Here is a 27,367-nt window from a genome sequence, read left to right as displayed (position 1 = left end):
TGCAATTAAAATCCCAAAACTCATCCGATGAGCTCTTTTCCGATTCTCATTTCACGTAAATTTTCAATCATTGTGCTCATCGTCATTTTTTGTGCAGGGTACCAAAAAAAAAAATCTCAACCACGATTGAGGATTGGCAGAGCCACTGCACCCGGAGGTCTCCTTACTGGTAGGTTCACTTTTCTCTAAGATTTTCTGTCTAATCGAGGCACTTAACGTGTTTTTTTCAAAGAATACGACCAAAACTAGTCAAAACTAGCCAAAAAACTGGTTAGGCCTAGGCAAATCGCCACTATGGGCGACAAAGCTGTTGTCAGAGCACGGCGGCACCGCCATGTCAGAATCCCAAAAATTAGCCAAAATGAGTTTTTGACATCGATTTTGAATTTTTTAGGTATTTTTTTTTAAATTTCACATGAAAAATTCAGAGAATTCGATACTCGTTAGGAGACGTAATAGATTGTTTGACATCTCAAACAGCAAATCTGGGTAAGGATCCCTCACCCTATTATCCGTTACGATAAATTGAGGCTTAACGATGTACAACTTCATGTTTTATAAAAATTTAAAAAACTCTAAAAATAATTACACGTCACTAGTGGAATCGGAATCGGAACCGGTTAATTCACAATTATTTTGATTTCTTATTTATTTTCCTATACTGTCATATTTGTTTGATTTTTTTATAGTACATGTTCTTAATTTACAGATTCAATAGTTTTATCGACTTATCTGTTTATTTTAGTTATATACTGTCAGCATTAATATAATTCAATTGATTTGTGAATGTGATATAAGATATTTGTATGCGTTGTTAGTTGTTTATTGATAAAAATTTATATGTGAAAGATTTACTGGGTACCCAGAGAAAAGGCAAACGGACTCAGTACATAGGAAACCCTACCGTGAATGTTATCTCAGTCAAACGAGGCTGGGAAGTCCCTTACTGAAAAGGTTTGAGATATATAATTCACCTTTATACCAGATGAGGTATCGAGCAAATGAAATATTTGGTGCCCATTACTGGACGGGATATGGAGACGACTGATTAATTGTTAAAGTTAATTATTGGGTTCACGAGTAGGGGGGCACCCATATGGACCCCCAAGGGTATTAATAAGCAGATAATGAATGAAAGTTATTATTTATTGTTCTCTTATGTGTGAAAATGAATAGTGATATGAATATGAGTTTTCATAGATTGTTTTGAAAAACTCGTTAAGGTAAGTTCGGAATAAACGGTCTTCTTTATGTTAAATGAATTTACTCAAATTAAGTGCTACATTACTTATTTTATGATTTTTACCAATATTTAATTTTTCGTATATGTAATTAGTGTGATACTCTTACTACACTAGTATAACTCACCATTTCATTAACTATTTCAGATCAAGAGAACCAAGATCCAGATGCCGATAAGTTAGAAAGTTGTGAATAGTTCACTAGACAGACTCCCTTCAAGCATTAGTAAAGGTTGTCATATGATGTTTAGTATTCGCTTTTTGTTTTATTTATTTAATTTCCGCTTATATTTTAGGATTGACATTCTTCTAATAATATTAGACATTCTAAATTATTGTGAAATAAATTTAAAACCTAACTCTATCAATCGTTTTCGCATTAAATTTATGAATTTATTTTTCTTCTAGTTCTGGGTCCTCATTTAAATTGTATAATTCATCAGTTATGAGTGTATTATTTGTTAATAGTAACTCACATGTAATGTTTGATTTTTTTAAAATAAAAAATTATTTTTTAGTATATTAATATTTTTACAGTGATTAAAATGTATTAAATTTTAACGAGATTATTATAATTTTTGCATGAGATAAATATTTTATTATTATAATAAATTAAAAATTCATATAATATTTTTAGCATAAAACAAAAAAAAAAAATTAACCCATGTTAAAACAAGTGTATTGAACACTTCACACAATTAAATTTTATGCAAGTAAAATGCAATTGTTATAGCCAATTATTTAATTTTATAATTTTATATATTTATAGAATTGAAGTGAATTATTAAAAGTATTAGTTTAATTTTAGTACCAAGTAATAAGCATTATAATGATTTTATGTTGTAATAAAATTTAATTATGAAGATTACTGTATAATAATTTATAAAAAAATTATTTGTTCAATTTTAACCACAAAAATATTTGTTTAGATTATAAGATACCTTTTAACTATTAAAAGTAAATAAATGATAGGATTCACAATTATTTTTACCATTATTTTGTAAATATTTATAGATATTTGAGAATTATTATGAAAAATGTTTTCAACCAAATTATTAAGACGGATAAATTTGTGTTTGAAAAATAAGTAATTTTCATTTTTACAAAATACTTATTATAAAAAGTAAATAGTTACTTTTGTAAAAATTTGATTTATAAATTTTTATTATTATATATTTTAAATTAAAATAGATAAAAACAAGTAGGTAAGTAATTTATAAAATAAAAAATAAGAATAAATTGTTTATTTTTTTAAATATTATTAAATCACCTTGTTCTTAATAACCTCATATTCAAATGAAGTAATTTTCTTTTTTTTTTTTTCCGAGTAATTAAAACTAAAAAATTGTTAGAAGCATATAACCTATCGAATCACCCTCTAAAAGCAGGCTATGGAAATATCCCAAACGCAAATTCGCAAGTTTTCGTGATTGCTGTATTTTCTTTACGTCTTTTTCCCCTTTCCGCTTGCAGAGAGAGAGAGAGAGAGAGAGAGAGGTGGCCGGCAAAGTGGAAATAGGGAAACTTATCCGGCCGTTTTGTTGTTTGTCTTCGTCGGCAAGTCCCGCACGGACACCTGGTAGGCTGCTACGGACTGCCACTTTTAACTGTAACCCTAATTTCTTTATAGGTTAGCCGATTTTCTATTTCCGATCTAAGACTCGCGGATCCCTATTTGTTAATCATCTAGTGCTTCTCCTGTATTTGTCATCAATCTTTTGTTCTTATAAATATATAAAAATGTATATATGCATGTAAAAATACATCTCCTGTATATATTGATCGGATTTTTTTCTTTATCCCAGTTAATATTAATTTCAATAATGGTGCCAATGTTACTAACGATCGATCCTTTATTTCCGCGATATTAATTTTCATAGTTGTTGCTTTACTGCTTTAGCCGAATCCCCAATAAGTTTTGGGCCTTGTGACGTGTGACCACGATGATTCCTTATCTATGGATCTTCTAAGTTGCTTGGATGTTTTGTGCTTGTTGTTTCTGTTCTAGTGGTTCTTATTCCTTTCTTCAGTTAAATTTCATCCTGGTAACATCTAAATAAATTGTCCAGGCCATGGTTTCGTCATCAGGACCGGTTCACGAGTACACTCACTCTCTACATTCCAGAAAGAAGCTTCGACTAATAGATGTTGAGGACCAAGATAGTCATTCAAGTGTCTGTCTAGGCATTGACAATGGCGCTGCCTCATCAATGCAGTTAAGTGCGCTAGCATGCTGGCTTTGCTTGCATTAGTTTTTGTATATTTTATTTATGAGCTTTTATAGATTACTAATATCCAAATTGACAATGCTTTGGCAGGCAATCCAACTCCATTAATATCTTTTATTGCAATTCTGATGAAAAGTTTGGTCCAGATTGTGCTATGAAGATGAATTGCCAGTCCAATGGAAATGGTAGTGATATTATGGAGGTTTGTAACAGTGGTGGATCTTCATATCATGACCAGGGTTTATTGGGGTATGCCTCGTCGACTTTTGTGAGTGGATGGATGTACCTAAACGAGCATGGTCAGATGTGTGGTCCATATCTTCAACAACAGTTATACGATGGTTTATCTACTGGTTTCTTGCCAGATGAACTTCCTGTGTATCCTGTTATCAATCAAACCTTACTGAACCCCGTGCCTTTGAAGTACTTCAGACAGTTTCCTAACCATGTTGCAACTGGTTTTGCATATTTGAGTATGGTCACAACTAACACGGTCAGTCCTTCAAATTATCCTACCTCGTGTACTGTAGATTCAGCAGCCCAGGGACAAAGGAATGTTGTTAGCCATGCTGCCGGAGCTGCTGTTCACGGTGACTCGGAGTTGTCAACCCATGTTAACTGTAACAGTTATAATCCCAATAACTTCACAGTGACTCCTGAACCAGCTAGCTGCGTTACACCATTTACATTACCGGTATAATTGCTTTTGTAGTTGTAGCATCCTGTTTCATTTGTGTGATATGTTTTGGATATACATTCATAGGGATTCTCTTGATTTGCATTCATGTTTTTTGATGCTTTGTTCCAGAGAGGAGAAGATGTTTGTTGGTTTATTGAGGATGGTGAAGGTAGGAAGCATGGACCATATTCTCTTTCACAATTATATTCATGGCATCAGTACGGGTATATCCGAGATTCAGTTATGGTAAGCTTTTAAGGATACTATGCATTGGGAATACTGGATTTAAGATAATCTTGGATCATAACTAATTGTCTCGAATTTTCTATACAATTTTTTCCTTGCGTAACTGCATACTAAATTCTAATGCATTTGTCATTTTATTACCATTTTAGACCCTTAAGACCATTCAGTCCTGTGATGATAGATTTGATTATGGATGTATGTGTCTATCATGTTTGGCAGCTTGATTAGGAGCTTAATTTAACAGTTCTGGCTAGGAGTGAAATATTATTATTGATTGATGCAAACTGTTTTTAATCAGGGGGACACGAGGCTTTGGTCAGGTAGGTGCAGAAAATTCGGAAATAAGAATTTTTTTTTTCTAATTCATTATATCTTATCTTGGACATCTAGAAGTTAGAATGTGAATTTATAGATTCTGGTGGTGGATTCTCCTTTATTACGTGTATTTAGATTTTTTCCCATTTGCCTCTTCTGATGAATGTTTTTATACATCCACTATATTATTTATGTTTGCTTATTTGGTCTTATAGTAATACCCTTCTGCAGGTATATCATGCTCAGGCTAAATTTAGTCCTGGGACATTATCATGTATAATCAATGCATGGAGATTAGCTCAAGGTCAGTTTGCACTGTATTCTGAAGCCAAATACAATGAGATGCTGGTAGCAAATGTACCAACAACTGGCTCAGGGGGCAATATCATATCTGAAATTTCTGAAGCAGTGTCATTTCAGCTGCATAATGGAATACTGAAAACAGCTCGTAGGGTTGTGGTAGATGAGATCATCCACAGCATCATTTTAGAGTTTTATGATACTAAGAAAGATTCTCAACATGTTAAGATTGAGTCAGCTAATTTCTCCCAAAAGAATATTGAATCAATGGATCAAGCTGCTGTCAGTTGCTCTATGGATGCTGGAACGGTAATATACATGATTTGCAGATGTTTTGCTGACGCTGAGCCTAAACCTCTCTGATAAATTGCTATTTTTGTTGTTTAGCAGTCCAAAATTAGCAATGAGGAGAATCATGTTTCAGAGGGTGAGGCAGCAACTTCTCAAAATGTATCTCACCAGAAATGCGTTAATTGTGTATCTAATGACTCTCGTATCATTAGAAAGTCTGTGGGAAACATTGAAAACTTTTGGGATTCATATTCAGCTGTTTGTCGAGTTCTTTTTGACTATTGCATGCAAGTTATGTGGAATGCTGTCTTTTATGATCCTGCTGTAGAGTATTCATCTGCCTGGAGAAGGAGAAAACTTTGGTCTTGTGCTTCAGAGGTTTCTACCGCTACTAGTGATTGCAGGGACCATTGTGAAAAGAGTATCGACGTAATGGATGGACCTGTGAGTGATAAACCTGTTTCTAGTTTTTCTTTTTTCTTTTTGATTTCAGTTCTGTGCATAAAGGTACATGAATTTCTGTTTCACTACTTCACAGTCAGTATCTCCGCTGGAATCCTCTGCTTGTGAAATTGATTGCCCTCCTGGGTTTGAGTTTCTGAAAAATGCCTTAGATAGTCAGGCTCAGTTGTCTTGCATTACTTCATCTCTACCTGTGGGAGAGAAGTCATCCAAACAGAACAGTTCATCATGCAACAGTGGTACGGTTGATGATATAAAATGCATTCTGGAAGGCGTAGAAACAGAGCTTCATTCATCCACAAAAGCATTTCTCTCCAATTATGTAAAGATCCTTGTTGAGGATGAAGTGAATAAAGTAGTTAATTCATCGAAAGATAAAAAATCAAATGAGGCAAGAATTTATGTTTATTTTTGCTCTATTTTGAAATACTTTTGCATTTCTTTGTGTGCGTCTTTCCATGTGCATTGAGAGTTCATATCTAAGGAAAAAGCTTGTACTGTTGCAGGCAACAATTTCTTCCAGTCATTATTTCCACATGGGTGACCACAATTCCGATGGTGTATGTGACAAACTGAACGTAGATTCAAATGGAATTTCTGCTGAAAAGAATTTGTCAAATGATTCTCAAAATCTACTACCGGCTAGCGAATTCTTCGCTCATAGCAAGTCTCAGAATTCTATTTCTACTCTTTTGGCTAGTATATTCAAGAAATCATGTGTGTCTATAGGCGATATGATGGATGATGAAGAAATTGATGAGCAATTACCACCTGGATTTGAAGGCAATGCTAGAAGTGTTGTACCAGCAAACGTTTGTAAATTTAGACCTTCAAGGTCGGAGGAGTGTATACCTAAGATTGGAGGATATGTTGCCATGGCAATGTTCCGTCAGAAGCTGCATGATGATGTTCTAAGGGAGTGGAAATCATTGTTCATAGACAGTGTTATCAGTCAGTTCTTTATATTGCAACGTGGTTTAAAGGAACACGGTGATTCTAACAGAAATGTGGTGGAGAAGGGCAAGCATAGCCATAACCACAAGAAAAAGCTGGCACAAAAAAAGTTGAGATCTTCTGCTCATCTTATGACTCCAGCCAACTCTAGGTCGTGTAAGCAACCTCTTGGAAAGCGAAGAAAACATGAGCTTACCAGAGATGTATCACAAAATGAAAGTGCTGATGTTGAACCTCCTCTTGTGATTAGAAGGAGTTTAAAGAAAAAGGACATGAATGAATTATCTTTGGGTGCTAGGAATCTAAAAGCAGCAGGTAAAGGCAGTTCGTCAAGTGATCATTTATCAGACGAGAAAGTAAGTTGTCAAAAAGTACAGAAGGCCATCGAGAGGCTTCATAGTATGTCTTCTAAAATTTTCCTTATCCAATTTAATTATGTTAGTTCTAGAGATATCTTTATGGTATGATGAATCATTGATCCTCAAGGAGATGTGGTTGCAGATGATGCTGTAAAGCCTCTCAGGGAGATGGAGTCAGCCTTCACTGAGGATCTTGGGAAAGTTGTTGGCAGCAGAGACCAGGATTTTGGAAGTGAGGAAAAACACACTGTTGATTCCTCCCCCAAAAGGCTAAAATGTAAGCATGTTTCTCCTTTGCATTTGATGTTATTTTTCTTTTCATATAATCATATGAGTCCCTAGAACGTATAATCAATTGAAGGTTTAATGTGTAGTTCATCTTTGCTTTTTTTCTCTTAGACCATTAGTTATCTTTTCCCATGTATAGCAGGGAAGAAATCAAAGCCTAAAAAAAGTAGGAACTTCAAGGATGATGAAGTTGCCAAAGATTCTGGGAAGGTTGTTGGTAACAGGGTCCCTGGTGTCAGAATTGGGGAAAAGCTTACTCAAAAGTCCTTCAAGAAGGCATTAAAAGGTATTCTTTCTTTCTTATATATGACCTTCTATGGAGTTTTTAAAATTGAGACTCTCCTTTGTATTTGGCATTTCTACATTTTGTCTGTTATCTTTATGTTTCTAGATGATCTATGATGCATTGATTTATAATGATAAAAGTTAAGCATAGATTTAATTTTCTATTGTCTTTTGGGATAATTTGTCCTTTTTTTTAATCATTAGGAAGATAATCTTTGAAATAAGGGGTTGTACTTTTGAAGAGCAATCCTTCCAAAAATTGAAGTATCCTGCTTAAGGCAACAAGCACATTCTATTAGTTAGTAAAAGGCAAAGGAATATTTTGCTCTGTTCTTACTGCACTGATCTTTTTGCTAGAAAGACGTTCTTTTTCTTTATTTGGCAGTTTTTGTTTTTTATTTTTTTATTTTTGTGTGCAGGAGTGGAGGTATCAAAGTTACTGGATGATGCAGTTGTAAAAAATGCTGCAAAACCTTGCATAGAGAGGATTCTAGCTAGCACCACAGATTTTGAGAAGGCTGTTGAATGCCATGATTTTGGAAGTGATGATAAGTGTTCTCATGATTCCCTCCGAACGCCAAGAGGTTGTTATCTTTTTTATTTTTCCATACTAATCTATTTTTATTTTCATCCAATAGTTATTTTTTTCCCTAATGTCTTGTGGCTCTGTCTACCTATTCCTTGGAGCTCCATTATGAAATTTTATTCTTCGCTTTTCTTATACCATCGGTTATGTTTTTTTTCTGTCTGCAGCAGCCAAGGTATAAAAACCTAAGAAAAGCAATTAGTAGATCAATTTATAATGGAGAAAATTAAGCAGTAGTTTAAGTTACTATTTACTTTAAGGATAGTTTATTTTCCTTGCCATCTTTGTAGGAAATGATCCAAAGGCCCCGTTCCAAAGACGTTCTCATTCTTTATTGAGTTGGCTTTCTATTCTTTTGTGCAGCAGTGAAAGTATCAAAACTGAAAAAGAAGCATTTATTAGATGATGCTGTTGTAAAAACTGCTGCAAAGCTTTGTAAAGAGAGGATTTCAGCTTGCACCAAAGATGTTGAGGAGGTTTTAAAACATGATGATGTGGGAAGCAATGACAAATGTACTCATGATTCCCTTAAGCGACCGAAAGGTTACTCTCTTTTCTTTGCTAATGGTCCGCATTTTTTATTTTCATTTGATATTTATTTTGTTTCTTTCTAATATCTTGTGGTCCTGTGTTGCTTTTCCATGGAGCTCCATTTTGTATGCTTCAATTTTCTTATACATCCGGTTCTTATTTTTATTTGAGTAACCAATTTATCAAAACATAAAAAGGAAAATTTTAGTGACTGATATGTCCGCATCCCATTAGATGATGCATTCATTTGTAATAATAGAAATTTAGCATTTGCTTTAGTTACTATTGACTTTAGTGGTAGCATTTTTTTTCCTTACCATCTTTGTTGGAAACAAACAGAAGTCCCTGCTGGAAAGATATTCTTTTCCCTTATTCGGTTGCTGTTTTATTCTTTTGTGGAGCAGTGGAGATATCAAAGCTGAAAAACAAGTGTTTATTGGATGATGCAGTTGCCAAAGATGCTGCAAAACCTTGCATAGAGAGGATGTCGTCTTGCACTGAAGATTTTGGGAAGGTTATCGAATGCCATGATGTTGTAGATTATAATAAGCATACTCATGATTCCCTTGGGATACCAAAAGGTTATTTCTTTTTCTCTATTACTCTTTGGTTTCATTTGACATTTCTTGGTCTTTTTTAAATTCCTTGTGGCCTCATGTCACTGTTCCTTGAAGCTCCATTTTGGAATTTCCACTTCATTTTCCTTATCAGTCAGTTCTCTTTTTCTTGTCTGCAGCAACCAAGGTAACAAAACCTAAAAAGAAAAATTTATTGGATGAGGCAGTTGTAAAAGATGCTAAAAAACCTTGTATGAAGAGGATGTCAGCTTGGGCTGATGATATTTGGAAGGTTGTTGAATGTCATGATGCCAGAAGTGATGATAAGCCTATTCATGATTCCCTCAGGATGCCTAAAGGTTATTATCCTTTTTTCCCCCTGTATTACCTTATCTTTAATTTTCATTTCATACATTTTTATTTCTTTTAATCTCTTGTTTTTATTTGTTCCGTGAAATTGTTTCTAATTTCTGCCTTCATTTTCCCACTATCACTTCTCTTTCTCTTGTCTGCAGTAGCTAAGGTATCAAAAACTTAAAGGAAGCCTTTAATGGATGATGTGCCTCATGTCATTTTGTGATGCATTGCTTTTTCTTTTCCTCCTTGCTATCTTTCCAGGGAGGGATAAAAAGTGCCTGCTGGACAAAAATCTTTACCTTTTTTGGTTGTTGTTTAATTCTTTTGTGCAGCAGTGAAGGTACCAAAGCTGAAAAGGACGCGTTTATTGGATGTTGTGGCGGTAAAAGATGTTGCAAAACCTAGCACAGAGGGTATGTCAGCTTGCTGTGAAGGTTTTGAAAAGGTGGTTGAGTGCCATGATGTTGAAAGTGTTGATAAGTGCAGTCATGATTCCCTTAGGAGGTCAAAAGGTTATTATTTTTTATCTTTTTTTATGTCAACCCTTATCTTTTATTTTTGTTTGATACTTTGTTTCTTTTTAATGTCTTGTCATCTTTTGTAACTCTCTTCCTTGAAGGCTCCAATCTTAACTTTATGCTTAATTTTTGATACACACTCCTTTCTTCTCTGCAGCAACCATGGTATCAAAACCGAAAAGGAAGTGTTCAACAGATGATGTATCTCCATCTCATTCTATGAAGCTTCTGAAAGTAGAGAATGGTTTTAGCAAGAAGACTGCATGTAAAAAGGTTGAGATTAGAAAGGCCAAGGCTAATAAATCTAGAACACTAAATTCCTGCCCTAAATCTGATGGATGTGCTCGATGCTGCATCAATGGCTGGGAATGGCATGCCTGGTCACTGAAGGCAAGTCCTGCTGAAAGAGCTCGTGTTAGGGGAATTCATTATACTCAGACAAATTATTTAGGTTCTGCGAGTAAGATATCTCAGTGGTCAGTTGTCAAGGGTCTTTCTGCAAGAACAAATAGGGTGAAGCTGCGGAATCTTCTTGCTGCTGCCGAGGGTGCTGACCTCTTGAAAGCTACTCAACTGAAGGTAGTTTAAATGCCTAGTTTGTCTTTGAATTTCCTTCTTATGCTGTGGTCCTTAAAAGTTTCATGGTCTTTTTAGGCAAGGAAAAAGCGTTTACGATTCCAAAGAAGTAAGATACATGACTGGGGTCTTATTGCTCTGGAACCAATTGAGGCAGAAGATTTTGTCATTGAATATGTAGGAGAACTAATTCGTCCCCGGGTGAGTTTGACTTTTTCTGTTTTAAGTTTAGCATCCTATGAGGTTTGTTTATAATAAATGCCTCTTAGTTCTATGTATTTTTTTTTTCTTGGAGGTTTGGAGGGAGGGCTAAGGGCTTGATGCGGTTCCTTTTTGGTTTTGTGACCGGAGTGTTAGTTTTCATGAGAAGATTCATGTAGATGACTGTAATTATTAACTTGCTTGGACGAATGTTTGATGGTTTTGTTAATATTTGCAGATATCTGATATACGGGAGGCTCAGTATGAGAAGATGGGTATTGGCAGCAGTTACCTTTTTAGACTTGATGATGGTTATGTGGTCAGTGAGCAGTGTAAATGCAAGTCTTTAAGTTAATGTTTTTAGAACTTAGATATTGAATTTCTATGGACACCTGTTTCGTGGATGTTTGATTGCATACACATACTGGAAGTGTTGGTATGAGTTGCCTTTCTATTTTGGACGGACTAGATTTTCCAATTAGTTGGTTAGATTTTGATGATTGAGGTGAAAAGTTTTGTGAATCATTTAAACTGCCTAATCCTTCAAAACTTACATGCATTTCTTTGTCTGTGGTACTAAGTGCTTTCTAATGTGATTGTTAGTGTTTAATAGGTCAGACTTATGGAAGACAAGATTCATTTGTGACATCTTTGTTTTTACGTTTCATGCTCATACACAAAAAGTTAGTTCATTTTAACCGAGTGATGTAGAAGTAGTATGATTTGAGACTGAGACCAACTTTTCTTACGATTCTATGGAATTCGAACTTAGGCGAGAAAATAGAAGATTATAGATGAATACTATAGAGGGAATAAGGGATTAAGGTGAAGAATTGAAATGGAGAAATAGATAGAACAAGATAGACTATATACCAGATATAACGAGAATTATAGTTGAGAACAAAAAGAAGATAACTGGGAATAAAATAGAGGTGAGAATTCTCGACTTGACATTGTCTGCTGTTTAGGTTAGTAGCTGTTATGCAAGCACTAATTACATCTACAACTAATAAAGAAAATAAACATAGTGAAATATTATTTCTTACTCCTAATAAAACTCAAAATTTATCTAAATAACTAAAATGGATTGAGGATACTAAGTAAACAACTACTAATATTTCTTAATGCAAAATTATTCCAATTTAAGATTTTCTTGTTCGGTTCCATGCTCCTTTATTTGGGAAAAGCTCGATCTCAAGTTTTGAAGTGATGGAGTATAAAAAGATATGAACCGGCACTTTTTCTTTTGAAGATTATATGAACATGCACTTTTAACAACTCAAAAGCTTGAGATTCAGAAAACTTGAATCTCTATAAGAAAATAATAAGGTGGTCATCAAAACTTTTATATTTCAAAAAAACAGAGTTGGTCACCGAAACTGTAGATTCTGTAAGAGCATGAGGCAAAACGAAATCACTAACCCAATTTGCAATTAATAAGGACATATTGAAATAACCAAACAAAGTGAAAAGTATCTAAATCCCAATTAAACTCAAAACCTATCTAAATCACCTATATAAACTTAAGATAAATAATAATGACAATTATAAAAATCTTCCTTATCTCACATAATTATGATTTAAGATTTTGTTATTCTGCATCACCAGGTAGCTAATCAATAACTTTCAACTTGCATATCTTCCTAGTACTTTTTAGGATATCATTTCCCTGCATATGTTGCAAATTGGAAGCTTTGCTTTGCAAAATAGTGATGCAAAACAAAAAGATATTATTTTGCAACAAACTTTCAATTAGAAAAGTTCTCTATAACTATTATTATTTTGTATTTTTAAGTTATTTTGGTTATTTAGTTTTATTTAGGTATTATAATATTTTACTTTTCTGTTTAGTTAGATCTTATTTTTATCGATATTAAGTATTGTAAAAATTAGAATATTTCAGATTTCTTTTTTTATAATTTTTTTAACTAGTTGTAACTAATATTTACACAAAAGCTAATAGCTATCAGCAAAGGTACTATGTTGACGATGAATTAAGACTTTTTTACTGGGGTTTTATATCTTTCTTATTGTTCTTCTAATTATTATTCTGCTTAACCTATCTCGTTCGCTTTGCTTCTCTCTATATTTTTTCATCATTGTCCCTCATTTTCTCTGCCTATTTCTATTCTTCTGCTTCTTAGTTTGTTGCGTCTGCAATTTTTTTAACCCCTCTTTTAATATAGTAGCTGCTCACTTTATAATTGCTCCTTGCCTGTAGGTTGATGCGACAAAACGTGGTGGGGTTGCTAGGTTTATAAACCATTCTTGTGAGGTAAGATACAAGTTCTTATATTTGCTTCAGGTTATTGAATAAGTGGCTCTTGTAATTGAAATACTTGATTTATTTAAAAAGAATAGTAATTGAAATACTTGATTTTCAGCCCAATTGTTACACGAAGGTTATAAGTGTTGAGGGGCAGAAAAAAATTTTCATTTACGCTAAGCGACATATTGCTGCTGGTGAGGAAATTACTTACAATTACAAGTTTCCTCTCGAGGAGAAGAAGATTCCCTGCAACTGTGGTTCTAAAAAGTAAGATATTAGGGCATTAACAATGCTGTTGATGTGTTTAATTATCTTTTCTTGATTGCTTCTTTCTTTGTATAATGGAGTTCTTTCCCCATCAAAATTTAAAGAGAACAAATGACAGCTAATTATAGAAGTCTTTCTTGAGGAGGGACTCAAGAGGCATCAATGTGTTGAGGTTCATGCCCCAATTTGTCAAAATATTCATGTTGTCAAGCTGTTTGAGCTGGCTGGTATCATCCCATTGAAAGAATAAAAAACAAAAAGCAAAAGACAAAAAGAGTTGGGTGTTGTATCTGTTCTAACAATTCTTGTTTCTGGTCAGGTGTCGTGGTTCATTAAACTAGAAGTAAATTTTGTTTCCTTTGCAGGTATGCTTAAGCATAATGATTCTTTAGGTCAAGATTTCTTTGAAGGTTTTTTCTTGTCTACTTACTACATTCTTTTATAGGGCCATTATCTTGGGTTATGTTATCACATTGTGGAGTTGGCAGTAATTGATGTCCTAGGTATGTGGTTATTCTTAATCTTTTATATCTTCTGATGTTGCTGTGACATTGTCATAAAGCCAGCCATGTAATATGTCAGTTATTGACCCTTGATTGAGCTTTGAAGTTTTGTTGCCACATATTGATCTGCTATTTGTGTTTCTTTGTTCATTTTGGAGATCTGACGTACATTCTTGTGGATAAACCTGCATAGAAATCTCAAAAAATGTAAAAATGTTTGGTTAAGTATGCTTTTTGGTGATGTTCTCTATACTTCTATAGCATGCTGAGGTATATTTTAAGGGGGAAAAACTGAGATGTAAGTATCACCGAAAAGAGTTGTCTCAGTTTTTCCCCTTATGATATACCTGTGTTCTTTTCTGCTTGATTTGAAATATCAATCTATCGAGTAACATCATCCTTCTGAGGGACCTGTATATTTTATTCATTTTTTTCCCCTCAACATGTTGCAGATTTTATCTGCTCCATTTCAGATATATCAGTCTATGAACTAGCATTTGGCTATTCAACTGGTCTACGAATGACTAATCAAGTAAGGATGTGCTTCATTACATAGTGTAACCATAGCTTGTAGTTAAGATGCTTGTAGTATAAGCCATTTTAAATCTTCTTTTTTTTTTTTTTATTTTTAATGGTTATGTGTTTTTTGTTTTTGTTTATAAACATATATGATTTAAAAAATTAAAAAAAAAAGGCAGAACAGTTTTCTTAAAACTACACAAGATCTTAGTTTCTGGTATTAATCTTATTAAAGGTTTGATAATTGATTTTAACAAGATGTGTGTGCATGAATCAATTACAATTGTGTGACCTAAGCTTCTTCTTTTGTCCATAGAAGAAACCTTCTCTGTGGGATAAGTTTTTAACTTCTTTTGATTTTTGGTTAATATAGTGTAGTAGCCATCCTTTTTAGGAGAAGCCTTAACCCATTGGACAAGTTTTTCCACTCACCCATCTTATAACTTGGCACACTTGTCACTTGAGTAAACTGGTGGTTCCTTTTCTTCTCAAGATGACATTCAAGTACTGGTCGACCCTGTGTAGGCTTTAGGATTTAACCATTTGCAATTGAATTCAAGAGTTGGCTACTATGCTGTTGAATGTGGTAATTGGTTCAATAGTAGGGTCCTTTTTGTTTATAATAAGTGAAGAGCCTTATTCCTTAAATGATATATGAGCATTGATGCTAGTAGTATGTTGTTTCAGGTTATCCATCACGATAGTCAATGCAGATTGGAAATTTTTAAAGGCTGGCCTATAACATCTGGTTTGTTTGTCTACATGTGGAAGAAGAATTACTTGACTCATATCCGTTCTTGTAGATAGCTCTGTTGCAGATGAGTTTCTCCTCTTAGAAAACTGTAGATCCACTTATTATTTTCTTTGCTCACATGAGAACTTTTTGGAATACTAATTCTTTTGTACAGACATGCATTGTTATTTTATTAATCAATATAAGAAAATATACAAGATGAATTATTCAATGATTCTACACATAGAAAATTGTTCTGTCTGTTACACCATCTGTTTATTTAATTCCTAAATTTCTGATTTGATCAACAATTAAAGCCACTTCTTTATGAGTTTTGGGACTAAGTCATAGAGATGCACTGATGACACGGATCTGAATTTACTTACTGCTTGTGTACTTTTCATGAATGGCATTTGTTGAGTGCCATGACTTTATGAGGAGCCCGTCAGTACACTGTGATGCATGGTTTTAAGCTGAGACTTGCTGCGCGCTCTTTACTTGTAGTTTAACATTGTTATTCTTGTATTAGTCTTAACATGAATGCGGAACATAATTTGTATTTTTAGTTGCTGCCACCTCTATTTTAAATTACTTGATGGTGGGAATTCAATTTTTATGTTTGAGTTCGTACCATCAAGAAATTCAAGTTACGCGAATGCTAAAGACTAATACGAGATTTATAACGAGAAATTGTCTAGAAATGGAACCAAATGCAACTTTTGGTTGCATGGGGATAATATTGGTAAATATCAAGGTAAATTGTCGTCAAGTTAGTGCGATAGAATAAAATTCCTAGGCTTTAACGGCGATAACTTGTTTTGAAAAATTGAATTTTTTTTTTCTTCTGTGAAGAATGAAAATTAGTCAGCAGCTGCATAGGGTGGGTGCATCTCAATACATTTGATTACTAGTGTTCCGCGTTATCTTCTTCACCTCTACACTTCCAAACATTTATTTATTTCTTTGGTTGCAGGGGTAGATCAAATTAGAATTACCACCCATGGCCGTCGGGGCAAAGTTTCTCTTTATGCCCTTTGGTACGTATTTTCTTATTTATTTATTTTCTTTATTTGAGTTTATCAATTTTTAGGCCCAGTTGCTGCAGTGAAAGGATTTTTGAAAATTAAGATAGGTACCTTTTTTTTTCGTTTTCTTGAAAATAGAATATCTTGTGTAGTTTGGATATTACTGCAGAAAATGTTTTTCACCAATTGGCATGCAAAACATCAAAAGTATTTTGGAAAGAATATGCTTGGAAAACATGCTAAACAATAAACATAACACTTCGTAATATTTTATGTTGTTTCTTTAAGAAGCTAATAAGATAATTATTCAAAATTATAGTAGTTGTATGCTCATGTACAGATTGTGTTATTTTTGTAAGCAAAAAATTAATGAAAAACGGTGGAAAAAATCTGCCAATAGAAAAGAAAAAAATAGAGCATTACCAAAAATGAGAAAGGGAGATGGTAAAAATGGTATCCCAAAAAAAGAAAAGAAAAAAGAGGAACACATTTTGATTTGGGGATGAAAGAAACGTATCAAGTATGTGACTTAAAAGTTTTTTTTGTTTGGGGATGGTTTTTCTTCATTTTGATTTGATTGCAGGAGTTCTTCCAGTTGATTTTTCTTGTCTTTAATCCAACAATAATTATCTTATCTTTAGATTGAGTTTCTAACTTTCATCAAGTCATTTTGTGTGAACCAAACAGAGCCGTGGTTGAAATTCCTTGAATTTTACAGCATTAAAATCTTGGCTGGCAAAGCAAGCAAGTAAAATGCCAAGAAACCCTTAAATGTTTCTGTAAACGAGTGACACCCCTTGGTGCCAATGATTTAATATTTTTGTTATGCTTTTTGTTTAAAAAATCATGAAACATAAAAAAAAAAAAAAAAAAGGAGGATAAAACTGCCAAAAAGTTTCCCTTCTGCCAAGAGGAGTTAAAATGAGAAAGTCTTGTCAGAGTGCTTCTCATCACTTACGACTGCTTCACAATTTCACCAAATAATTGGTAGCCACTTGTGCTTAAACAAATAGAGTTGGTATATTTCCGAGGACGATTTTCTCATAGTCAACTAGACTTGGTGATAAAAAATGAACACCTAATAAACAGTAAGTTACAACCAAATCGTCATAATGGGAATGTACCCTACGGTAAAAGCTTATATATATATATATATAAAATATTTAAAATTTTAGGTTTTAGGGTTAGAACTACTGTACTTAAATACCCTTCATTTCTAGCTCTATGCTGCACGACATGATTATTTCCCTAAAAAATGACATAAAAACCAACGGCTAAGAATGAAAGAGAACGTACCACACAGGGTTGGGAAATGAAGTTTCGGTTTTATATTTATTTATCATTGCACCATTTGACATGCATTAAAATTAAAGATGATGTGAATAAAGCTTAGTGTGAGTGTAATTGAGGTATTATTATAGTGCTATTGATTTTTCAAATGATCCCTTTTTGAGGAGGTGGTAACTAATTTCAACATGAACTGTGTGACAAGAAATGTTTGCCTTCTTACTAATTACTATATGCAAGTAGTGTTTGCACAAATAGTACTCTATATTAAGAGCCAGCTGACATAATTATTCGCATCCAATGCGATGGAGATTCGATCATCTCAAAAGGTAACAAATCTGAATCCATGGGATCTATGCCCCTCATTTGTACTTCAGGATATATATTTGGATTTAGTAAATTCTTTTTGTAGAAATTATTTAGAATGATATAGTTTGTATATTTGGTTCAAGCATAAGAACATAGAAACCCAATCTAGAGTTAAAACAATACTTTTTAAATTATGAATTTGGTTCTAATCTTCTAATTCTATTTGAAAGACCAGAAATAATTTTTTATGTTTGAACTAAATATAAAAGTTAAAAGATTTCTAAATAACATTACAAAAATAATTTATTTCTTTCGAATATATCCACAAGGTCTAACTTTTTATCATATGTTTGGGTTTGGACAGGGTGGTCAAGAGAATAGAAAGAATTTTCTTAGGTTGGAAGGCCTCGATGCGCTAGTATGTGTGTAATGCTGAAAAAGTCCAATGTACTAAAATTGATCTTAGTTTCCCGTGATGCCTTTTCTATTCAGGTTGATGGTACCTTTTTGTTAAAGGGCACAAAATTAAGTGTTATTGTTGGTGTAATTAAATTAACCGATTAAGTTATTTGCATTGTAAAAAAATTAAGATCGAATCTTCTTTCTTACGTAGTAAACACCAAATCATAAGAGGCCAGTAGGGAGGTTACAGGACTTGTGTGGGACAATTCTTACTTGCCTCATATCCGGGGTAGGTATGGGACTGCTCTTTCCCTAAATTAATGTTGTACAAAATATAACTTTGAGAACATAACATTATCAAAATTGATAAGAATAAGATACAATTTGGTACAAAAAGTTATACAAAGGGCATATTTTTCAATATGGCCGATCAAGAATAATGCTTGATTACATGGAAAATCTAGCACAATTTAGAGAAGAAAGGAGTGAAATTAACAAAAATCTAGGTGAAAAGAAGAAAAAATTCTGGGGGCCAGAAAATGAAAGGGTAAATTACATAATTTTGCACTCCTCACTTTTGAAAAATAAATAAAAAGTGAAATTTCATTTTGAATATTCTTGTATCTAATTTTTTTTTTCTCTATATGTTTTATCTTCTTTATTTTTATGTTATTTTTTTCCTGCTATTAAATTATTATCTCATTGTTCATTTCATTTCTCGTTAAATCCATCTCAAAACATTCAGAAGCAAAACATGTCTTAAAGTAATTTAAAATTCAATAACAAAGGAGAAAAAATAGTTGAAATAGTATATTATACCGCTAGTAAAAAAACTAAGATTAGCATTGCCGGCAGCCTACGAGAGAGCCACTTGAATTTTACTTGAGCAATTCAATAGTCATAATACTACAATCAATATAATCCTTCATACCATTAGTATGGAGTTCAAGTTAGTAATCAATATAGAGTTCAAGTTCGCTCATAATTCGAAGTGGATTTACGTATTATACATTGTGAGTATGTACATCTATCAAGGGGAAAAAAACGTGGAGACAAAAGATTACTTTACCTTTCTCTTAGTCTATGCAAAATTGAATTGAAGGTGTATTTGCAAGTTGGCCAAGGTCTGGTGTAACAACTCTCGTTTGAGGTGTAATACTCATCATTTTGTTTAAATCACTCTTACGAATTGCTAAGATTGATTTATCTACTTGAAGAAAGATAGATGTGGATTGGTTCTAATGATGTTTTTGTGCTTGTGATGAACAAGGAATTTATGAGTGTCTCAAAAGAAGGATGATCCCTGCAAATGTGATGTTTCAAAAGGTTATTTCTATGTTTGCTTAGTAAAATGTTGCATGCTACTTTCTATTTTTAAGCCCTTTTAAATAGCAATAGTCATAGTGTTTGGGTTGAGAATATATAATGTTTTGTGAAAACTTTCTTCAACTATTCTATTTTCTTGTTTTTTTCACTAGAACAATCACTTTTTGTCAAGTTTCATTGGAACATTTTGACTCTTGGAAGTGCTTTTTTTGGTTAACATTCTTCAATTAATTAGTCTTTTTTATCATTTGAGTTATAGAAATTTTTAAATGGATTGAGAATATATTTAAATTTTGTTAAAAAATATAAAATTGTTAATATTTTAAATTAAATTAAACTTAAAAATTGAATTATATAGATTTATTTAAATATTTACATTTCATATTAGTTTACATTACTAATAATTTAAATTCGAATTACAAAAGTTGGAATAGTGATGTTGGGCTTGGGGCTTTGTAAATAGTACCAGATCATGTATTTAACTTAATAACTCAAAATTTATATCATTATGGATTTTGTGAGATTTTGAATTATAATTTGTTGTTACGATGAATGCCATATTAAGTAGTTTGAGTGACGAAGATTGTAATACTTTCATTTCATATAAAAATATGTGATTATTATCCTATGTATATAAGTGTTGAAATGGTAAATTACCAGTAGCTTGAGTTTTATCCAACAATTTGGGTTCAAAATATTGTAAGAGTAGATACTCGAGCACGTTGTACTACATTATTCGTACGTACATAAACACACATATATATATATATATATATTTATGGCAAAATAAAAATACTGCAGTTAGTCTTAGTTTTTTTTTTTTTTTAATTTTAAAAAACAATAGTGGAAATATGTAATGTTTCATATGTACACACTTTTGCAACCAGACATGTTTTAAATATGTTGTATATTATGATTTATAAGACAAAGGAGATGTGAAATGCTCACGATGTAATGAACAAAATCACATGTTATCTTTTTGGTTAAAAGTAGATGAATATGATTTAATCTGCTTCGTACCCTACTCTCTCAAAAATACTAAAATTTCATTTACTTTAGTTTTAATTCAACAGAAGGATTTTTAATTTCTAAATTAGAAAATTGAAAAAAAAACCATAGAAATTGTGGTTCGTGGAGTATTGATTTTGGGGCCCAGCCTCAGTTCGGTTTCACACTCGGGACCCAAATCTAATTCTTGAATTGCCTCTTTCTTTTTGGTGACGTCATTAATTATTTTAATTTAAGAATTATAACAAAATAAATTTTAAACATGTATTATGGCAGCGTGATATAACATTTAATTGTTTGCATATTAAGAAAATAATATTTACTCTACTTTTTATTTGAAATAATATTAAAATTCTAGAAATATTTGAGATTTATCTTCCCTGGATGAAAGGCAAAAAAGAAAGAAAGGAAGAGAGAATTGTATTATAAAACAAGAGAACAAAGCCGAAGCGAATCCTACTTCTGGTCTCGCTTTCTTCAAATCCTATAAAAACTTTGCACGTTACCCAAAAATTAAAATAATAAAAATAAAAGAAAACAAAAAAACACGAAAGAAATTAAAAGAAAAAAAAAAAGGGAAATACAGAAAAAGTGTTTCTCTCACTCTTTCCCCCCCCCCCCCCCCCCTCTCCCTCCCTTTATCTCATTTCAATCCTTTTCGCTTTAGTTTTGTCTTTCCTTCTCCTTTGATTAATAAGTATAAATCTCTTTTCTTTATCCGGATTCCTTTTCATAAATATTTATATATTCATCGATTATAATATTCCCTACTAGGAGGAGGAGGGAGGTGGAGGAGGGAGGAGGAGGGGAGGGTAGTAGTTAATAATCTGGTGTGTCCCAGTCTTCATCTCTCTTTTCTTTTTTTTTTTTTCTCCTTTCTCTTTTCTCTTTCACTTTTTTGTTGTTGTTGTTGTTGTTGTTGTTTCTGTCTTTGGTCCTCCATAGGAAGAGCCAAATCTTCATGGTGTCTGTTTGTGGATGCAAGTGGGTGAATCTGGATATGAAAACCCAAATCTAATTCTTTCTTCATTCTCTAAATCTAACTCTCATTCCCTACGTAAACACGGACGACACTCTCCCGCTAACAAGAAGCCAATAGAAATGTAAGACTGGGGTAGCACCAGCTAAATCAAAGCTTACTCATCTGCTGACTTAACTAGTAATTACTCTCGCTAGATACAACAGCTTCAGAGAAAGACTGAAAATGGGGTCAGAGCAGAATAGATTCCCTCAGCAAGAACGGGAACGGGTATCTCTCTCTCTCTCTCTCTCTCTTCAATTTTGGTTCATCTCTTCAACTGGGCGGTTTCTGCTGCATGTTTTCAGTCAGATCTGGAAATTTAGTTTACTTGATCTTTTTCTGGCTTCTTTTTTTCTGGGTGCCATTTTTGTGCATCCACATCTTCTTATTCAGATCCGTGGGGGATCTCACTCCCCCTTTTTTCTTCTAAATTTCTGAATATGAAGATGCACTCTTTACTTAATGCTTGCCTTTTATGCCTTTCTGCTCTCTCTCTCTCTCTCTCTCCCCACACACACACACTTTCTCTCTCTCTTTCATTTTACAATTTTATTTTGTTTGGTTGTGTAGTGGTAGTGGTAGGTAGTAGTATGACTGATCTGATGGAGACCCTTTCTCTTCTCAGCGACAATTTTCTCGGCATCTATCTAGTTTTTTTTTTTTTTAAAAAAAAAATTCTGTTGACTTTGTCTTATATTACTCATTCATAGATATCCCATACCTTTCTTTCGAGTTCCCCTCTAATCGCAGCAAAATTTAGCTAGCTTAAGCGTTGCAAATTTAGATCCGACCAATTAACTCACGAGTCTGCCTTTTGTTACAACTCTTTTGATCTCTAGAGTAGCATGTGTTTCTGAAATGTTATGGCCAGCGTTTGTTTGGAACGTTTTATCATCTGGAAGTTTAGACTTTTAGTTATAGAATAGATGTGTCTGTAATTTGCAACATAAGGGATTTCGTCTTAAGATCAAACCTTAAAAATATAGTGGTAGTCTGAAATATTGGAATGAATTAATAAATCAATGTTTAACGGAAGAGGTTGAACAGCTTGTAGCTTGCTGAGAAAGTGGAATTGGGTCATGATCTTTACATTATTATTTTTCTTAATTTTGGAAGAGGGTCGTGATCTTTACATAAAGCTCTTTTATGTTTTCTGCTTGATCCCATCTTAAAATGCTTTCTAGACCTCGAATCCGTTTGTGTTCTGTAGAATAATAAAGATGGCCTGCACTCTTAAGTGCCAAATTGATATATATGGACACACCGACACTGATATGTAGAGAAAATATCTCTTTCTTATTTTTTTTCTTTTTTCTTTGCGTTGGTATGGGGACAATTTTTTGGTTCTTAAGCTTTTTTGTTGATAAGTACATGTTGAAGTTTATAATGGTATACTACCTGCAGCGAAAGAGGTGGGGAGGATGTTTGGGAGCTTTGTCTTGTTTTGGTGCACAGAAAGGTGGAAGACGAATTGTACCTGCATCTCGTATTCCGGAAGGAAATGCATCAGCTGCCCAGCCAAATGGAGCTCAAACAGCTGGATTGCCAAACCAAGCTACAGCACTAGTTCCTTCTCTTCTAGCTCCCCCTTCTTCACCAGCATCCTTCACCAATTCAGCACTCCCTTCAACAGCTCAATCACCTAGTTGCTTCTTGTCTGCAAACTCACCTGGAGGTCCTTCGTCCACAATGTTTGCCACTGGACCATATGCCCATGAGACACAGCTGGTCTCTCCTCCTGTCTTCTCAACCTTTACAACTGAGCCATCTACTGCACCTCTTACTCCCCCTCCCGAGTTGGCACACCTCACTACTCCCTCCTCACCCGATGTCCCTTTTGCTCGGTTCTTGACATCTTCGGTGGATCTGAAAGGCACTGATAAGACCAATTACGTCGCTGCAACTGACCTTCAAACGACTTATTTACTTTATCCTGGTAGTCCAGCTAGTGGTCTTAGATCTCCGATTTCCAGGACTTCAGGTGATGGCTTATCGTCATCCTTTCCTGAGAGGGAGTTCCCTCCACAATGGGATCCGTCGGTTTCTCCAAAAGATGGAAAGTGTTCAAGGAGTAATTCTGGTAGGATGTCAAGGCACGATACAACTGGTTCGCCTGTGGTGTCTCAGGATTCGAATTTCTTCTGTCCTGCTACATTTGCTCAATTCTATCTGGATCACGATCCTCCATTTCCTTATACTGGTGGGAGATTAAGTGTTTCCAAAGACTCAGATGTTTATCCTTCTAATGGAAATGGGTACCAGAACAGGCAGGCAAAAAGCCCAAAGCAAGATGTGGAAGAACTAGAAGCATACAGAGCTTCCTTTGGATTCAGTGCAGATGAAATAATCACTACCACACAATATGTGGAGATTACTGATGTAACCGATGACTCATTTACCATGACCCCATTTCCCTCAGATAAACCTACCTTTGAAGAAAGTATGGGGCCTGCATCACAAAATGAAGGGCAGAGAAATCAGAAAACACAGGCAAACTTGCTCTGTCAGAAAAGCTGTAAATCAGAATCAGATCTTGATAATGAAGTGAAAAACTGTGAATTACAAACTGAGTGCACTGCAGCATATGAAGGTGAAGTTCGTTAACCTAATGGCTTTTACCTTCTTTCGCACTAATTAACTGTACATAAAGTCCCTTTTTAGTATGTGAAATCTTTGATGCATTTGGAATTTTTTCATGTAGTCTAAGCTACAGACTTAGGTGAGCAATTTACAAAAATATTTTCATGTGGTTTTGAAATCTGTTTCATTTAGCTTGGAAAGGAAATTTTGACACATGGGTGCAGAACACTTACATGTAAGGTCAACAAATTAAGCAATTTGGAATGAGATCCTCATTCTGGTAAACTGGTTGTTGAATATTTTACGTGACAGGTTGCCCTTGGCCCAGTGAATATCTCCGCCTATTTGGTATTCACTGATGGATTTGAACCTGTGACATTTCCTAGCCAAATCATATACTCTACCTTTTGGGCCTGTGAGTTGAACCCAAGGCATTTCACCTATTCAGTCATAGAGAATCCCTCCTTTCCATGCGCTCTGAAGATGAATCCTGATATTCCCTCCCGAGTGCATAAGCTCAAACAATGGAATTTAGCCAAAAAGATATTTAAACAGGATAAAAGGGGAAATATCTGGCAAATACATAATGGACTAAAGAATCAGTTGGAATTTGTATCTTTCTTGCCAATTCTATATAACCAAAGGATCCCATAACTCTGATGCCCCTGCACATTTTTCTCTTACACAACATGCTATCCATCTCAGAATACTATTCTATGCCTGTATTTGTGCTTTTTGTTACTGAATTCCTTTAGCTTCAGGCATGATGATCCTTTACAATGTGATTCAGATCATAAATCAAGGAGTCAACCTGGCAGCATCTTTGGATTAAGTGCACCAGACAATTATAATCTGACTGATGATGAGGACTTATTCCCAAAGGTCGGTTCATCCAGGCTCGATAGAAAATACCATCTTGGTTTGTCATGTTCTGATGCAGAGATCGACTATCGGAGGGGAAAAAGATCAAGAGAAGGCAGAGGAGATTTTGCATGGCATGACTAGAAGTTAGGGCAGGAAGTTGTCTTGTTTCTCACATGCATTAATTTGCACTTTTCCTTTGTCACACGCTTGGGCTTGGATTCTGCTGTGATAGGTGGAATCATCTTTAACTTTGACCTAACCAGTTCTTTCCTGCTCCTCCATCTTTGCCCTTCAGGTTTGTGTACCTGATCTTTGGTTGCTGAGTGTATTTACTATGATCCTAACTTTGTGCTTCTCTGGAAGTTGTATGTGATGCATCAATTATATATATATATATATATATATTTGGTAGATGGATGCACTGTTACTTAAAATGTAATGTATTATGATCAATATAGCTGCATCTGATTGTTTTTTTTGAGGTATGACATGTTATTGGTGGAAAAATCTAAAGTGACGTTGTACTAATATCCAGATTTATCTTTTCTGTATTGTTGATTTATTCAAAACAGACTTTTGATATTGATGCTTAATGAGAAATTAGCATCAAGTCACCGGAGTTAGTAGTGGGCAAAGATTTAGCTCTGTGGTTGTCCCAAGGCCATCAGCCTCATTTGGTTGACTGTTGTATGCCACTTCACAAGGTCGACTTTATGTTGACCCACCCGAGAAAGCCAAATAAAATCTCTATTGAGTTTGTTTGCATAATTGAGAGTCGGAGAGGGAAGTAAGGTTGATTGTATAGCATTAGACAATAGAATGGACATGACTGAGCATTCACATGTACTCCTACTCACCATGAACAGGTGAGGGATTTATCACCCAACAAGCCTTCTTAGAACTTTCTTAATAATTATTGTGTAGTAGCTCTCATGGTCGTAGTATGTAGGATCAGGACCCCTGGATATTTACTGAGATCATTTGTGAGGAGAAGGGTGCACGCCTTACTCAGATTATGGGAAATTGCTATATTTTTTGCCCTGCATAATCTATTCATACAAGTTTTGATTATTACGAGTTGACATTAGGAGGCTTCAGTTAATAGGATCAATTTGTCAGCAAAGAAGGGATGAGAGAGTTTAGGGCCAACTATGCTTATTCGAATGGCTTTCAAGATTTTTGCTCAACTCCATGATGGATTATTTGGCTCAATTTCGCAACGTAAAGAACAAAGATGTAAGGAGGGAGAAGGTCCCCCTAACAAATTTTCCGAAGGGGAAAATTGGTATCCGTATTGATAAGGATTTGCATGGATGGTGATCAGATACAACGCAGGATTGTGTTGATCCACTCTGGGAAAAAAAAAATCCATTGGAGTAAGTGTATCTTTAATAAACTCCTAGTGAACCTTATCATATGTTTTTTTGAGATTAGTCTTAATGACCATATAACTCTTTACGACCCTTCTTGTGTTGCATGATTGTATTGCCTTCTATGCTGATAATGTTATCCATAGTTTGCCTTCTCGCTTTAGTAATAATTTTGTAAATAGCATTGCAAAGGCTAATAGGACAAAATCACTGAAAGACGCAGCATTAAGCTTCTTGGATAGGGTGCAGAGGGTGTCATTCACTTGGTTAATCTGTAGTTGTTCCTCTAACACCCATTTTATAGATCTTTTAATACTTGGGTCCATCATATCCTAGTGTTTCTGGTAAAAAGCGACACAAAGCTCATTATGCATCGGGTTTTGAAAATGCTTATCAAATTAAAGGCGGTGATGATCTCCTCATCCTCGACAGGTTTCCTTATCTCCCAATCGCACTCAACATTGTTTTGGGGCAGGCTAGAGCTTTGATTTAGTGTGGGGATGGTAGACCTCCTCCCCCATGGAGTTTACCATAGAACGTGTGGGCTTCACAAACTAGGTTTCCTCAACATCTTTGAGACTAGTGATTCAATAAGTGCTACGTTTTACGAAAGAAGTCTTGAGATAATAAGTCTTGTTGCAATTTCCATGGGAGATTCATCTGGTGCGAGCTTCTTAGAACAAAATAATTCTTCTCTAACGAGGATATCAAAGAGTTGGGTTCTTAATTGTTGCTCAAGATGGGCTAGACGGGATCAGTCCTGATGTAAAAGGCCTTTTGGATCCCAAGGATATGAGAATAAAGTCGAGACTTGTCTGGGAAGATGTTGCAAAATGTTTGGTCGTTTAATTTTTTGGCCTTGTCCATGAAATCGGAGATAGTCATCACAGTGTCCTCATCGTTGTTTGAA

The 27,367-nt window shown here is 34.3% G+C and overlaps 2 protein-coding genes and 1 non-coding gene across 13 annotated transcripts; 2 read left to right on the top strand and 1 right to left on the bottom strand.

The window, feature by feature from the left end:
• Nucleotides 1–2,622: 2,622 nt before the first annotated feature.
• SDG25 (SET domain protein 25) lies at nt 2,623–18,482 on the top strand. 10 transcript variants are annotated; one of them, XM_088222149.1, is made up of 25 exons: nt 2,623–2,820; nt 3,311–3,456; nt 3,560–4,163; nt 4,278–4,394; nt 4,941–5,318; nt 5,397–5,744; nt 5,839–6,153; nt 6,269–7,115; nt 7,218–7,352; nt 7,503–7,649; nt 8,068–8,232; nt 8,598–8,777; nt 9,170–9,346; nt 9,502–9,681; nt 10,012–10,191; nt 10,355–10,776; nt 10,852–10,974; nt 11,213–11,293; nt 13,196–13,249; nt 13,359–13,510; nt 13,830–13,875; nt 13,956–14,013; nt 14,466–14,545; nt 15,220–16,302; nt 18,251–18,482. In XM_088222149.1, the coding sequence occupies exons 2-21, from the start codon at nt 3,314–3,316 to the stop codon at nt 13,849–13,851; spliced, it is 4,770 nt and encodes a 1,589-aa protein (XP_088078275.1). In that variant the 5' UTR covers nt 2,623–2,820; nt 3,311–3,313; the 3' UTR covers nt 13,852–13,875; nt 13,956–14,013; nt 14,466–14,545; nt 15,220–16,302; nt 18,251–18,482. The 10 variants fall into 10 exon arrangements, with proteins under 10 accessions (XP_088078275.1, XP_088078300.1, XP_088078304.1 ...); XM_088222174.1 differs by having other exon boundaries at nt 7,506–7,649; nt 15,220–18,482; XM_088222178.1 differs by having other exon boundaries at nt 8,601–8,777; nt 15,220–18,482.
• On the bottom strand, nt 7,878–7,994 carry LOC148270468 (U5 spliceosomal RNA). Its single transcript, XR_015815944.1, has one exon. It is a non-coding gene; the product is annotated as a U5 spliceosomal RNA (small nuclear RNA).
• Nucleotides 18,483–21,270: 2,788 nt separating the features above from the next.
• LOC110816669 (hydroxyproline-rich glycoprotein family protein) lies at nt 21,271–25,572 on the top strand. 2 transcript variants are annotated; one of them, XM_088222212.1, is made up of 3 exons: nt 21,271–21,871; nt 23,048–24,233; nt 24,985–25,187. In XM_088222212.1, the coding sequence occupies exons 1-3, from the start codon at nt 21,827–21,829 to the stop codon at nt 25,053–25,055; spliced, it is 1,302 nt and encodes a 433-aa protein (XP_088078338.1). In that variant the 5' UTR covers nt 21,271–21,826; the 3' UTR covers nt 25,056–25,187. The 2 variants fall into 2 exon arrangements, with proteins under 2 accessions (XP_088078338.1, XP_021900652.2); XM_022044960.2 differs by having other exon boundaries at nt 21,278–21,871; nt 25,014–25,572.
• The last annotated feature ends 1,795 nt before the right edge of the window (nt 25,573–27,367 follow it).

Source organism: Carica papaya, chromosome 1 (assembly GCF_054855325.1).
Source record: "Carica papaya isolate Zhongbai chromosome 1, ASM5485532v1, whole genome shotgun sequence".
Lineage (NCBI taxonomy): Eukaryota > Viridiplantae > Streptophyta > Magnoliopsida > Brassicales > Caricaceae > Carica > Carica papaya.
This window is presented reverse-complemented; position numbering and strand designations above follow the sequence as displayed.